Source organism: Acanthochromis polyacanthus, chromosome 12, assembly GCF_021347895.1.
Source record: "Acanthochromis polyacanthus isolate Apoly-LR-REF ecotype Palm Island chromosome 12, KAUST_Apoly_ChrSc, whole genome shotgun sequence".
Lineage (NCBI taxonomy): Eukaryota > Metazoa > Chordata > Actinopteri > Pomacentridae > Acanthochromis > Acanthochromis polyacanthus.
Window position 1 is genome coordinate 16,575,241 of NC_067124.1, and position 15,357 is coordinate 16,590,597.

At 39.4% G+C, this 15,357-nt stretch overlaps 1 protein-coding gene across 1 annotated transcript in view; it reads right to left on the reverse strand.

Moving 5' to 3' along the window:
* The window catches only part of cdkal1 (CDK5 regulatory subunit associated protein 1-like 1), a 280,453-nt gene that overhangs the window by 185,071 nt on the left and 80,025 nt on the right, over positions 1 to 15,357 (reverse strand). The window contains exons 6-7 of the mRNA XM_022193047.2: positions 9,896 to 9,944; positions 2,439 to 2,559 (exon numbers count right to left, since the gene is read on the reverse strand). Coding sequence (XP_022048739.2) covers positions 2,439 to 2,559; positions 9,896 to 9,944 — 170 coding nt within the window. The remainder of the gene's footprint in view (positions 1 to 2,438; positions 2,560 to 9,895; positions 9,945 to 15,357) is intronic.

Sequence of the window (15,357 nt, forward strand, 5' to 3'; positions counted from 1 at the left end):
ACATGAAACATTGTGGCAGTTGGCCTAATGACTACTTTTTCAAGTTTGCAGGTGGCGCTATAGAGCCATTTTGCCACGCACATGCGCAACTCCCATAAAATATCAAATTTTTCGCCAGTCCTGATGTGCATGCCAAATTTCACGCGTTTTGGAGTATGATAAGGCCGCCAAAAAGCCAATTTACTTTACGGGAGAAAAAAAATAAAATAAAATAAAAATAATAATAATAATAATAATAATAATAATAAACCCTAGGGTTTCAATAGGGTCCTTGGCACCGCTGGTGCCTTGGACAGTCGGTGCCCTGGCACCGCGTGTCCTTCGCACCCTCGGTGCTCGGACCCTAATAAGTGATATTAATAAGATATGTTATTCTAAGCTTAGATTGGGGTACTTTTCCAAACAGAACAGCACACCAAACATGATTAGTTCAAGGGCAACTTTAAAGTTAAAAATATGCCAGCTATTTTTGTTTTTAAAGTTTGTGGCTCTGATAAATGTTGCAATTATGGCATTTGTTTTTTTTGTTTTTTTTTTTAAAAAGAAGCAGATTAGGAGGTGGGAAAGGTTAAAACATGCGGGTAGCGGATTACTGATCCTTGGTTTTTCACCACACGCACCCATAACATTCATAAAGCTGAAATTAAGCATATTAATAAGTGAATGAAACTAATTTCTCTGGAATTTTCTCAAACCGACAACAACACTCGTGAACCTCACATGCAACAAAATTGTATTATAACTGTATACTTAATTTTTATATTCTTAGTACAATGTACATTTTCACATTTATACTTTTCTACTCATGTTTATTTTCTTTTTTTTTTTTACTCCCTATTTTTCGAAGAGCTTGAATGGGAGCAGCTGCAACTTGAGCAATTTGCTCTCAGGGATCCATGAAGTCTTTCTGATTCTGATGCCAGGAATGACTATGAGCAGAACAGCAGATGAATAAAAAAAAAAAACCTTAAAACAAATGCAGATCATAAAATATTCTCAGAAAAGGGTTATTAACTTTTGATAAACAAGTTAGATATACGGCATATAACATGGGAGCTACGTTTTTGCTTATGACGGAACTACAAGACTACAATCTGCTTTTCTGAAAATAAAGGTCCCCCTGTAACAAACATAAGGAAGCTGATGGATGACATTCATTGCTATTTACTGCTCCAATGTTAAGGATCACCAGGAATCTACTGCATCACTATCGCACCCAAAATCATCATAAAAACACCCACTCTGGTAATACGGCCACTACAAACACTGGTCAGATGACAGGTCGCAGCATCTTTGTGGGTTCGTCTCTGCGTTACACTAGAAGAACGTTGCTGCAATTAGCCCAGAAGCTTAAAGGACACTGATGGAAATTCCAGTAAAATGCTGAAACCCCCCTTAATGGAGAGAACGAATGTAAACACAGCAGCCTCAGACAAACAGATGATGCGTTTCTGAACATGCAACGTCTTTCTGATGCTGATTCAAAGCAGCTTAAGCTTGTTTTCCCTGACAGCTAGTTAAAAAAGGGTCTTGAATACATTCCTATGAAGACAAATGAGCCTTCATTTAAGCCGAGAAAGCTGTGCTCTTAAAGAAGAGCAGCTCTTTGTCTGTGTGTTTACTTCTGTGCTTTGTGAGTTGAGCCATTAATGTATAGACCTGGAAGACATGAAATAGGATGATTGATGGATTATCATCAGTGGAGGTCCGGCAACAGTGGAATTAGTCTGCCGTAACCCTTTTTAACTAGCCCACTGAGGATGCAGCACACGGGCTGGAGGAGGCTCACATATCTGTAAACAACACGAAATTAGACCATAAAAATGTAGCTGCACATGTGTGTGAAGATGTGTGTGCATCTGAACATGTAAGAAGTGCTCTGGTCTATCTGTACGTGGAGTATTTATTTCTGCATGCACCTAATCTACATTTATATACCTATGGACGCCATAAAATCTGATTTACTGGCATCGCTGCTGCTATATGGTAAAAAAATAACCAAACACAACGACCTTTGAACTTGCTACCATAAAGATTTGTACCAACGAATGGTAGAACATCCCAACAAAAGAGGGACAATCAGTTTTTTTCCTTTTTTGCACTTGCTTTTATAATCGAAGTCAAATGAAAGCTGGTAAAAGCGTCCAGACACCTGTTTGCTCTCTATTGCATTTACATATGACAAACATCACTGTATGCACACCCACATCCACAGCAAACCCTGTGAATTGATAAAATTAGAAGCACACATGGGCTTTATTTAAGTGGTTGTGCAAAGCGAGAGAGAACACACACACACACACACACACACACACACACACACACACAAACACACACACACACAGTCAACGTGAACAGCAGGAAAGCAGTGAAATTGAATTCAGTTAAAGCTGAATATTTTATGAGTCGTGTTCTCTGTTTGTGCATCTGTGTCCTACCCCGTGTTGATGGAGATGATTTCGATCAGAGGGTTCTTCCTGATCTTGGGCAGATCCAGTCGAGCTCCTCCGAGCCGTCGGCCTCCATCTTTCTTTTGACCCAACAGACGAACCGAGTGACCTGGAAAACACAAAAAAAATAAATAAATAAAATCATCCCCTTATAAAATGCTCCTTTTTACACTTGAGTGTCACCTGTTTTTCTGTAGTTTTCTTGTTGCACAAATGGTGCACCATTGTTAGAATTTGTGTGAAATAATGTTAAAATAAGGAACAGTTAGTTAAACCTGAATTCCTTTGCGCCAAAGAACAAACTGGGCAAATAAAAGATGAAAGAAATAACAGAAAAATGACAAATTCAATATCTGGATGCTGGATCACTTCCTCTCTTTTTGCTTCTCTATATCAGGCTCCCAAACGTACAGTTAACAACTAAATTTACATAGACCTGTGCATAAAACAATCCTTAATGTACCACTGATTGACAGCTAATCAATAGCGAAGAGTACATTGTTTGCATTACATGTAATTACATGCAATAAAGCAAAAACAAAAAGGCAAAGTTCGGTTGCATATCAACATCTGTGTGCATGCAGAGACTGTTTGGGGACTCCAGTCTGGTCTACTGGAGCAGCTTCATCTTCCAGCACCTCCAGGTTTTACATCTTTTCTTATTCACTGTGTCTTAAAGTGTTTCATTTACATGGATTTTTGTTTTGTTGCTGTGCTAAAATTATAATAATAAAAATAATGCTGGTTTCAATAAAAAATTATTTAAAAATGATCAACAATTGTCGAAATTGACTGCCACAAAACATTTAATAGAGAATTTTTTTTTAGCTACATCACCCTGCCCTTTATTTACATGATTTCTGACAAGATATCACAATTTTGGACTTAAATTTGGTAAATTTTCTTAATGGAAAATGTGGCCATACATGACTAGTTCAAGGATTGTAAGAAAGCGGAAAATCTGGCAACTATTTGTGTTGTTACAGTTTATGGCTGATAAATAGTAGAATTATGGCTTTTTTTTTTTTTTTTTTAAAGTCAGCAGGTTTGGGGGGGGGGTGAGCCAACAACAATATTCATAATTTACTGACTTACAAATACTTAAAATAATACAAACTAGGTAGAAATTGATTAGAGGAAATGAGTGCATGAATAAAACACCTGTTAACACTTTTAGATAACAAAAGAGTCCTTCCTATTTTTGTATTTTTGTTCATGTGACTATTTAATTATTTATGTGGGTTTTTCATAGCTGTGCTAACTTTGAAATTATTGCTGGTTTTACCTAAAAATCATGATGTTTGTCAATATTACAAGACACCTTTTTCAACTCTATCATCCAGCCTTGTATCTATAAACGCAACTTTTCAGAATAGAAATACAGCTTTCAGTTGTACAATATCTAGATATTCCAATAAATCTCAGTATAATGTTTATGAAAATTCATTAAAATCAAACATTAATACACATAGTGGTCAGTGGGGCAACAATGATTTCCTAGCTGAAGTAAATTTGACTGATTTTAAGTGTAAAGTCAATAAAACCAATAAAGGAAAGTTAGGAAAGGGGGGATTTTCTACATCGAAAAATGAATTCCCTCAGATCTTTTATCAATGCGCCCAGCAACAACTGTGAAAGTCTTACTTAGTGGATATGACAGCGTCAGAAAAGCAAATGAGAATCCACACCTGAGTCTAATAGCCGGTAATGTCCAGGCTTTGGTGTGTGGAAATGGGATGCAGCAGACTCCCTCTCTAACATCTAATAGGCTGCCGGCTGGAGGTGAGCAAGATGGAGGCGCTGAGGGATGGAATTGTCTTCCTGTTTTCATCCGCTTTACAAGGGTCTCCAGGGAGGGTGGGTTCAGGGCAAGAAGCGTGGTTATCAATTGGTAGATAAAAATGACAATCTGCCCCAGAGGAGGACAAAGAGCCAATCGGTGAGGCGTGACTGGTCTTAATATCCCAGTACAAGCAAGGAAATGAAAAATTTCCCCCGTGGAAAACAGCTGGGACAAGGAGCACGTTTGGCCATAGTCTCAAGCATACAAATCTCATACAAGCTGTAATTATATCATACCTCTCTAACCATAGTTCCATCTGTTGATCCACTTTCTTCAGCAGATTCGCCTGACAATTCACTGCTGCCATAAACATTTTATGAGAAGTTCGACCAAAACACTGAAGTTAAAAAAAAAAACTAAATTATGCTGACTTAAGATGTACACAAGCATCAAAAAGTAGACAAAACCTGATTAAAACAATTGAAAATGGCTTAAAATCTTTTTTTTCCACCTTTGCACAAGTAACATCAACTATAACTGCTTGCACGATGAGGTTCAACAATGGACCCTGAAGCATTTGAGCCATTCCCAACTTTAATGTCATTTCGCTTCAGGCCTGTTGGTGCAGGTTTGTGGCAAAATCTGTTTTCGAAATTCCACATTTTTTCCCAGCTCACATTGTACTTGGTGGGAAAATAGGAGTTACCAGTACCTAACTGCATCCACAGACTTGTCAGGAAAAAGCAATTACCAGTATGGTGCTAGATTTCCAGATGTTTTTCCAAATAATGAGCTTGTCCGTTGTAATAAAACATGGAAATTGCCACTCCCCGCATATCCCTCGCTGTAAAACTGTGCAGCACCCCTGTCAATGAGACTTCCACCCGAGACTCAAGAAATAATCTCGGTGCCAGCATGGACTCACTCCAGGAATGTACCCAAAGCCAAATTCAATTTCAGGGCCGAGGGGACCATGAATGGAAAGCATGAGATAAAACATGAAGAAAAGCAAAGAACGCTTCCCTATTTGTCATCTCAATTACAGAGTTTAGAGGCCAACCGCTGCGATGGGCGACGCCACATAGACACACATCGGCTTACACCACAATTTCTTGTCACAGACTGCCCTGCTCTTTTCCGTCCTGCACTTTTTCACCGTCGGGCTTTGCTCTTTTCTCTCCTTCATAAGTACAAGCCGACATAAATCCTTCTATCCGCCCATTAAAACATGTTGGGGAGAAGGAGGAAGGACAGATGGATGGAAAGGTGGATGATGATAGAAAAAAACTACATCACGGATGGAAGATGTATAGGACGGCCAGATGAGAGAGGCAGAAAGCTAAAAGGATGACCTGTTGACCTGTGTCTGATGTCTCTTAAGTGGAGGCTCTTGTGCTCTCTGGTTTGATTGTAAAGCAGCAGGAGGTATTTTTTTGTGTGTGTGTGTGTGTGTGTGGGGGGGGGGGGGTTGGCACTGAGGGGGGACAGCAAGGCTTCAATGTTTGTCATTTATCCTTTCAATGCATCTGATTAATATAAATGTATGATTGACTTTGAAAAAGCGCAAGTCAAGTCAGTTTTCATGAGAAATATTTCACATCGGCGATAAATGTGTTACTACAAATGTTCCTGAATGTGCCTCAATGTAAACGGACGAGTAAGTGCTTCCCTTAAAAGTCATACATAAGACTTTGATGCCTGACAAGAAGCTTTCTTTTGTCACCAACGTTAAAAAAACATTACTCAGAACATTTTCAGTTGACTTAAAACATGATTTAAAGGAAAAAAAACAACATACAGTGTCTTAGTAAGACAGTAATTGCAGCCTATAAAACATCTCAGCATCTCTCTGGAACTCTAGAGGTAGATGATGATGATGATGGCGGTGGTGGGGAGGGCTCTCGGTCCAAAATCGCCCAAACCTGTTGGATCTAAAAGTGCCATTGCATTTGATTGACATCATTTTCATACTCATCAAACCATCCAGTGACCCGTCTGGCCCATGCATGGGGTTACTGTTATCCTGGATGAGGCACTTCCATCAGGATAACAAGGTTTCATTGTAGGATTAAATGTGATCACTCAGGAAACCTTTGTGTTGGTCTGCAGCGACCCTTTTCTCTAAGAGGACAATGGAACCAGACGAACGAAGCCAAAAACATGACCCAATAACAGAGACATCAAATCCCTACAGAACTGTCGGTTCTCTTGAAGTACATGACACATGAACTGGTCTTGAACATGGTGGAGGATGTGACCATGCTACTTTTATCCACATCTTTGTAGTCCAGTGTCTATGATTTCTGTACCACCAAACTCTCAATTGTGCATTTATCTTTGTAATGAGATGTGTATGCACTGTAAACCTACTGTAATATCCCTCCTGTGTCGTTGAGTTTCCAATTTTGTTTACTCATGTCATTCCTATGGATTCCAATCCAAATGCCACTTTAGTTCCATTAAGACTTCAACCAGTTGAGCAGTGTTTGCAGCTGAAGCTCCTGCCTCTCTGTTCCCCAACACTGAGTCTTTAGCCATCTTGATGCAAAATCTGAATCAACTGGTCTGAATTTTTAAACAGTCCACAGGGTATGACTGGATGGTAACTGTTTACTGGCACCATGCAGTGCTCATTAGAGATGTGACAAAACCAGAAAGTAGGCAATCAGTACCAACATCACTAAAATTCAGTGAATCTCTACACTTTGGTGGTTTCGAGACCACCAGCAAAAACTTTGAAACTCCTTATGGTGGCACAAGCATTTAATGACCACCAGCTGCCTGATGTATGGAAAATGTACAATAAATAGATGAAAAAATTGTTATATTACAAAAAACAGTGGTGTGAAGTTGTGAGCAGTGATTTTTTTTGTCATATTTTTCATTCTTTGGAAAGACTTTTGAGCATCCTCCTCATACGGAAATAAAAGTAGACAAAGAGTAGTTGCTACACGTAATTGCAGTTCTATGTAAAAAAAATTAAATAAAAATACAAAAATGGATGTTTGTTTTGTTAGCCTATATGGTGAATTTAACTCTGGAGATCACATGTTAGAGAGTAAAAGCCTGCTATTTGACGAGGACATCGGAAGACAGATAAAAATTGTTTGCTGTTTTCCTCTTTGAGTTTAACTAATTTTGGTCTTTTCCAAGTTTACGCAAGTTGACACAAGTAATAACTAAAAAATCTATTACATTAAATCCTGTAGATAGACCCACATGTCTGTCTTTGAGCTGCTTATACAAGTTTGAGGTATTTTCTCCATTTACGCCAAACAGTCTGTAACACTGTTTGCAATGTGACGTTTGGTTCTCTATCAAAACAACAAAAAAAACCAGAAAAAACAAAAACCAAAAAAGAGACATTTTCGGAATTTATGATATTGATTTGGTATCTTAGTGCACATGTATGGAAGCTACTGCATGTGTTGTGTTTCTTCATTTCTTTTATTTTTTTGTATTTGCCACCTGTCTGCATGTGAAACTTGTTTCTTAGTGTTTCTTCCTCCTCTCGTCTGTCTCGATCTGTTCAGCTACATCTCCATATTTCATTTTTTCAGCACGAATAAGGGCAAACAGTTTATTTATACGGTGAAATAAGGTTCATGAGGTTATACTGTCGCAACATAGCCTCTGATCTGAAGCTAAACACATATATTAGCCTGTCTAACCTTCACTGCTCTGCCTTTCTATGTGACACACACACTAAATCTAAACTGTTTCTAAATGATAAAAGAATATCAGGTGAGAAAGCATCATCTGAGGCTATCTTCTCAGTGAGAGAAGATCAATATTAGAAGGCAATAAAGAAACAAAGACATCAAAACAGCCCTATAAAAAAAGAAATAGATCAGAGATCTGTGATAGGAGAGAAAATATTGCTAAAAGCGTTTTCAAGCCTTTGTTTGGGCTTCTGATTTCTACAGTTTCTCTACATTTACTCTTGAAAAAACTATTTGTTCTTGTGGTTTTGCTTGTTGACCATCACTTGGAATGATGCTCTTGTAAAAATGTGCATCCATGGGTGTCATAAGAGCTTGGAATAGAAACTATAGTCAAAGCTGTGTTTGTTGTTAGCCAGAGAATTAACATCTGGAAAAAATGGACTTGGATACTGAAGCTTGTGATGACGATAAAAACAACTACCAGCAAATCACTGACACTGCACAATAACACTCAACACAAGGCCGTGCAGTAACTGTAATGGATGACAGTGTATAAATTAAGTGAGTGCACACTCACTAAGTCAACCTGAGATAACAGTAAAGGATAAAAATATGCTCTGTCATTTACAACAGGTAGTAACTGGAGCTTTATATTACAGAGATGCAGTATGATTAAAAGCGGTTTCACAGTAGTGAGTTATCCTTATGGACTGGCAGATGTTCAGTTCAGATGGAGTAAAAACTCTCACACCTCCGGAAGCAACTTCATAAAAACATCGCAGTACTCTTGTCATGTGGAAAACAGACCTGCAAGCAATTCTGGCACCGCAAAGACCTGCATCTATTAGCAGTTCACTCAAGTAAGTATTTTAGTAGCCATTACGAAAGGCAAATCTCATGGCTTAAAGGTTTATGCCTAGGCTTCCGAGACGAAATAACAGCTCTCAGTTTATACGAGGTCATAAAGAACTGTAATGATACCGGCGAAATTAGTTTCTATGGAGGGGGCGACAGTGGGAGGAGGAGGGAGGAAAGGAGGGGGGAAAAAAACAGATCAAAAGATGCAGAGGAAAGAGTGAAAGGAGGAAATGGAAGGAAAAGGGAAAGAATGAGCAAATCACAGAGAAGAAAGAGGGAATAAAAGTCACAGTGTGCATGTGTGAATGTGAGTTTGTGCATCGCCAGACGATTTAGGGTTGATGACACATTGTAAAATTAAGCCTTAGTTCAGCTGTCCTTCATTAGAACGAAGCCTGCAGTGCAAACCACACACACACACACACACACACACACACACACACACACACACACACACACACACACACGCAGTGTAAAGTCAATCTGTTCTTTATTAGAGAACAGCTGGGGGTGTATGACAGCTTGACTGGACACTCTCACACTGTAAACTCTCTCTGACCTTCATTAAACAGCTAAGTGCGCCGCTTCGCTAACTGTTTAAATGGATGACCTAATCACTGCCATGTGAGGCCGTCAGAGAGCTTCCACTTCACAAGCAGCTCAGACAGAATCCAAAAGCAACACGAGGACTCCGCTTTTAAACACACGTCCAGCTAAACCCCTAGAATAAAAAACAGCTCAACTTCGGTCATGAAATTTACCATCAGTTCTTTAGTGACTCAATCATATGTTTTATGTTAGGTTTAACTCTATCTTATGGCCACTTTGCTACAGGTCTTTCCCCCCCAGTCTTCTCCCTACTTTCCTGTCTGCCTGTCTAATATAGACAAAAAAAGACCAATTAACAACCACTATTAATCACTTCTCTGTTGCTCTTAAGCTATGCGATACATTCAGACTCAACAGTAAAGTCATTCTCGGCACTTGAAAATGATCCATTCAGGCAACAAAAGCTGAAAAATTTAATTTCCTGTTCCAACAATGGAAGTCCTCTCATTCATTCATTCATTCCCTGATCAATGCTTTGCTGCTCACTCGCTCACACAATTGCTCGTGTGTGTGTGTGTTTGTTTAAATACCTTTAACAGCCTCGTCCACTACTTCCACCACTCGATCAATCTGCTGGACCTGAAATGCAGACAGACACACGGGGGGAAAGTTTATTGATGCAGACGAACCGAGTCCACGCAGTCAAACAAAAGCCTCGTATTGATGAGACACAAGCTCGCACACACTTATCCGTGTTTAAACAAGGCGGGCATGTAAATATACACAAGAAGCACACGGACAAACAAGTGCAAGAAGATACGATCACACTGAGCTTTTCTCCAGACGCCAGTATGGATTTCCTAAATGCCACTGAGTGTGTATGGAGGTGCAACAGCTTGTGTATCGTGTGTTGGCGGGATTTTACGAATGAAAACCAAAAGGCAAAATAAGAAAGATATTCAGAGAGCAGCAGATAATCATACCAGTAACAATACAAGGAATAACTAAAGCCACATTAGTATAATGCATGAGAGCTATTATGGAAAAATATCCTGCAGTTCTTCCAAGGAGTATTCTGAAAAAATCACTATTAATTCACGTGAAGAAAATAAGCAAGACCGCAGTGGGCACAGACTAATAAGAGCTGGACTGCCATCATGCAGAGATACTGTGAAGACAATGGAGACATGAATGACCAAAATGGACCGAAAGGCTTGGACCGAACTGAAGAAATGGGGGGAATGAACTTAATCATTTCTGCTGCCATTCTTTCTCCTTTCATTCCTCCCAGCATCCCATCCAACTCTAATCCGTACACTTTCTCCATTCTTTGAGGTCCACGCTGCAGCACACAGCACCGGCTCTCAATGCCTCCTGGCCCATTACTCAGAATAAACCTCCTTTCAAACGCACTCACACACGACAGCACACTGTGCTTTGCAGGCAGCACTTACATGCATGTTACACACCGAAATAAAACCCATTTCCTTGTAATAGCGAGGCAATCTGGGTTCATTCAGAGCAGCAGCGGGCGTCCCTACTTACAGTAAGGGTCAGGTATCTCTACATTTTAGCTATTAATTCAGATTTTCAGCTCTGGCTGTTTCAAATCCTGCTTTTGTATTCATGGAATATTGTTTGAGTCAAAAATTAAACACAATATGCAGAAAAAACATATTTTCAGCAGATTTAGCCTTCAAAGAAATGCATTTGTAAAAAATGATGAGATTAGTCTTTGATAAATCATTTCCACCTTGTCACTGACAAGTGGATTGTTTGTATGTTGGATGTACAGAACAGCCACTGCACACCAAGGATATGCTCATTTACTGAGGCTATTTCTAGCCAAGGAAAAAACATTTTAGATGTGCTTTGCAGACAAAACTACAGGGGAAGAAAAAGTTTTGCCCCTGAATTAGGAATCTGAAAGAAATTCACCTTGTAAAGACAAAACCTCTTCTAGATTTACATTGTAAGAAAACCCAAAGAATAAAGTCAAAGTCTAAGATAATCTATACCAAGTTTTGATCTACAGTGAATCCTTGTTTGAGCAATATCTTTCCTCTGGCTTCAAAGGTTTTACTGAAACTGCTGTCCAGATTCATTCATGTATTTTCTCCGGAATCAATGGTGAAGTGTTTATTTGCCACTGAAGCAATTAAACAGTCCTGATAATTGCCTAAGAGAGTCTCCACTGGGATTTGCACCACTCCTCTTTCCTGAAGGCTTCCTTCCGTCACTCTGGTCTCCAGTTTCCTCCACAGTTTCTTCATGGATTCCAAAATGTTCAGACTGTTTTCTTTTAACTATTTCTTCACCACTTTGGCTGCATGTTACAGATTATCATGTTGTTGGACGGTTAAATAGTGCCCAAGGTCAAGTTTTTCTGCAGTCTTTCTGATGGTTTCTGATGGTTTCCTCTAGAATCGTAACATCTTCCTCAGTTCTCATGATGCTGTTAACTTTGATGAGGTTGTTTGGCCTCCAAAGCATCACATTCCCACCACCGAGCTTAACTGGTGTCCTTGGAGATGATTGATTCTCCTTTCTTTCTACAAATGAACACCACATCTCTGTGTCCAAACAATTCCATTTTTAAATCATGTGAGCATAAAACTGACAACAAAACACTTTATTCTTTGTCCAGGTGCAGTTCGAGCCTCGACAAGATGAGCTTTTGTGCGTCTGTCTTGGAAAGTCTTTTTTGGTTGGCATCTATAGAGATCAGCCTTGTTCAGTGTCTGCTGGAGATGATGCTACCAGAACTGGTCTAATTCATCGAGATGTTCTTGATGGTGATCCTGAGATTCTTTTTAGCCAGTTGCACTACCATTTCTTGCTGCTGCAGGGGACTCAATAGGCTTCCCACTACGTACTTTCAACTTTTAGAGTGTGGAACGCCCTATACTTTTTGATCACACTTTGCACTGTGGCCACTTGCACTTAAAAACCTTTCTATTTGGCCTAATAGCCTTTTCCTGTCATATAAGTAAACATAATACTCAACTTTTTGTCAGTGATGGATCCTAACAGCAACCTCATGCAGCTTTCTGGTTTTAACCATAACTCACAACTGACTAAAAATGGAACTACTTTTTGAGCTGTTCAGTTTATTGTGATTTATTAGAGTGCTGTAGAACAAGGCAGGTATTACCTAAAATGGTACGAAATCTGCTTTTTCTCAACAAACGTACAGGGTGACCCAAAAGTTTAGAAAAATCCAAATAATATGTTATTTCAATAAATCCGTACCACATATATATTCAGGAGAGTATCAGATTAGTGTAAACCAAACATATTTCGACATGTTCATGTTTGTTTCTTATACAAAGTTGTGAACGTTTCCACCAACTGGTTACACTGGTATCTTCTGAAATGTATCTTCATTCATGCTTATGAAGGTTCCTCAAACTGGCCAGTAAATGTTGCCTCATAGTACTTTTTGATGTTTAAAAAAATTAAAACTGTCAGATACTTTACTATCAAGAGTTTTGAAATCCGACACTGATGGCATTTTGAAGTTATGCTCCAGCATACCTGTACCTTATGGTTCTATTAATTTTCTTCTGAGTTATTGCACTCGGCACATACTATGCTTTTAAGTTGTTTTATTATGCTATAACAAAAATGGGTAAAATAAGAGTGAATTCATGCACCCCCAACTGAAATAGACACTGCAGTTGAACTTTGTTTCCAAATGGGTCACCCTGCAAACAGTTTTAAGGGGTAAGAATCATTTTGGACATGGCACTTTTTAGTACAACACAGAAATAGTTCAAATTCATGCTTGTTTATGTAATTTCCAGGCTTACTGGTTAAATAAAATGTTCTGTATATGCATCGATGATGAATTATCAATTTGTGTTTTGTAATAAAGAAAATTTGCCACAAGTAGTCATGTGAAGTGCATAGAAGTTTGAGAAATCGAGCACGTACTGCATCCTGAAAATACTGATGTGTGGCATCTCAAGCTTACAACTCTGCTGTCCTAACGTGAGCCTCTGTGTGTGTCGGTTTGTGTCAGACACAAGATGTGACAAGTCTACACTGCAGGCTTGCGTGACTGCCTGTACCTCACACATAAAACACACAAAACACACATTGTCATTCACGGAACAGTACAAACACAACAGAGACACAGGCATAAAAGCGCACACACAGGTCAAATAAACAAAATGAATTCAACAGGAGGCACTCTTTGTTGTTTTTTAAACTGCACCCCTTATCTAGCCATTAGTGCAATCACTATACACAAATTTTAACTGGTGATTTGCATGTGATTTGCATAACCCACCAACTGCCACTGTCATTACGTGGCTGATTGGAACTTCCAAGGATACACAAGGGGAGGACATACATCCTCATATACCTCTGTCTGTGCTTGTTACTGTATATGTGCCTCCTCAAGCATGTATACATCCATTAGTGTGCGCGCCAATGCGTGCATATGCATGTTTGTCCACGTGTATCAATGCATAATCCAATGGAGTCACGACAATGGAGGGACCAGCAGTGGTAAACTTGCAGCTGTGTGTGCTTCCCCCTGAAGGCTATTAGATATACAAGCCTGTTTATCTGAATGTAATTATATTATACATACATGTCACTTTATTGGAATGTAATTACGTTACACACTGGCATGTTTACTCGGATGGAATAACATTATTTATGATATAGGATATTTCACATAACATTTGAGCCGCCTCCAACCCATTACTCATAAGACAGTGGCAGCAATCAACAGTGGATGTTTGTCATTTCATTCCCGTTTTCAACAAGGCAGTTTGTTTTTATACACAGGCAAATAAATTCTGCATTATGTCAAATTAAGATCGCAGTTTTTTGGGGTGATTTAGAAGGCAAATTGTGGTTCTTGGTGAGGATGGAGTGAACAAAAGAATGCATGAATAAATGATACGTCCAAAAAGACCAACTAGCTCCTTAGCATTCAATTTTTATGCCTGGTAGAGACATGGTTGTACTGCAAACTGCAAATTCCTCGTTTGAAATATCAGACATATTTAACATAAGACTGTAGCCTAGCCATGCCAGATCCCATGTTTCTGACGGCACAAGGGTCTAGGGAAGCTCGACAGGGAGGGAGGCGGGCTAAAAGGTTGTCTATCAAATCCCTCTGCAGCAATTGGGTAGGTATACAACCAATCAACGCAACGAATAGGCTGACGTGGTTCCGAGAGCACCGGCGGATTGTGTGGATAAGTCCCATTAGCTTCCCAACCAGCGGAGCCGCGGAGCCAACGGGAAAATTAAGGATTTGCCATATCCTGTCGGCATAAGTCCAAATACGTCTTTCTTCTCAATGAAACACTTCATTGCCATCCTTTGTTTATCTTTCAAGTTGAATTTTAGCTTCAAATCTTTAAGGGCTGTGGCCAAAGCTGAGTCGAAAGATAACTGTTTATTGTGCGCCGGTTGTTTCTGTCAGAATCGTCGCGCCTCTGTCGTCACTTCGTTACGCCCGCCTTCTGACTCTACACTTCATGGTGATTGGTCCGGCCAGTTTTAGGAGAATCCAGCCTCGAGCCTTATGGAGGGTAACTAGACCCTCCCTGGCAGAGAATTAAATTCGTTGCCGTGGGTTGTCTAGCGCGGCTAGGCTAATAAGACTGCACAATTAAGGTCAAATTGTTCATCATCACTTGCTGAACATTTGCTTGATAATAGGAAATTTGCAGATGTTCCCTGAATGCTAAAGGAACTAGCTAGCCGGCTGTGCACAGAGAAGCCTCTAGTCTCCTCGTTCAGTTACTGCTGTGCAGGAAACTCACAAAGTTTTGCGACCAAAGGCAGCTTTGCAAAGAGTAAAACGAGGCAGTCTAACATCAGATTTACTCAAAATGAAACCAGGTGATTATATTTAAATGGACTGTTTTTATTGCAGTCAAACATGTTCATTTAATTGTGGTAAGTCAAAATTGTAATTAAAATTTCAAATATTTATGCAAGTATTTCAAGTAGGAGTTTAAATATGATTTCTAATAACTAATTCAATGACAAACACTTTACTGAGCTGTTAAATAATGGCAGACTT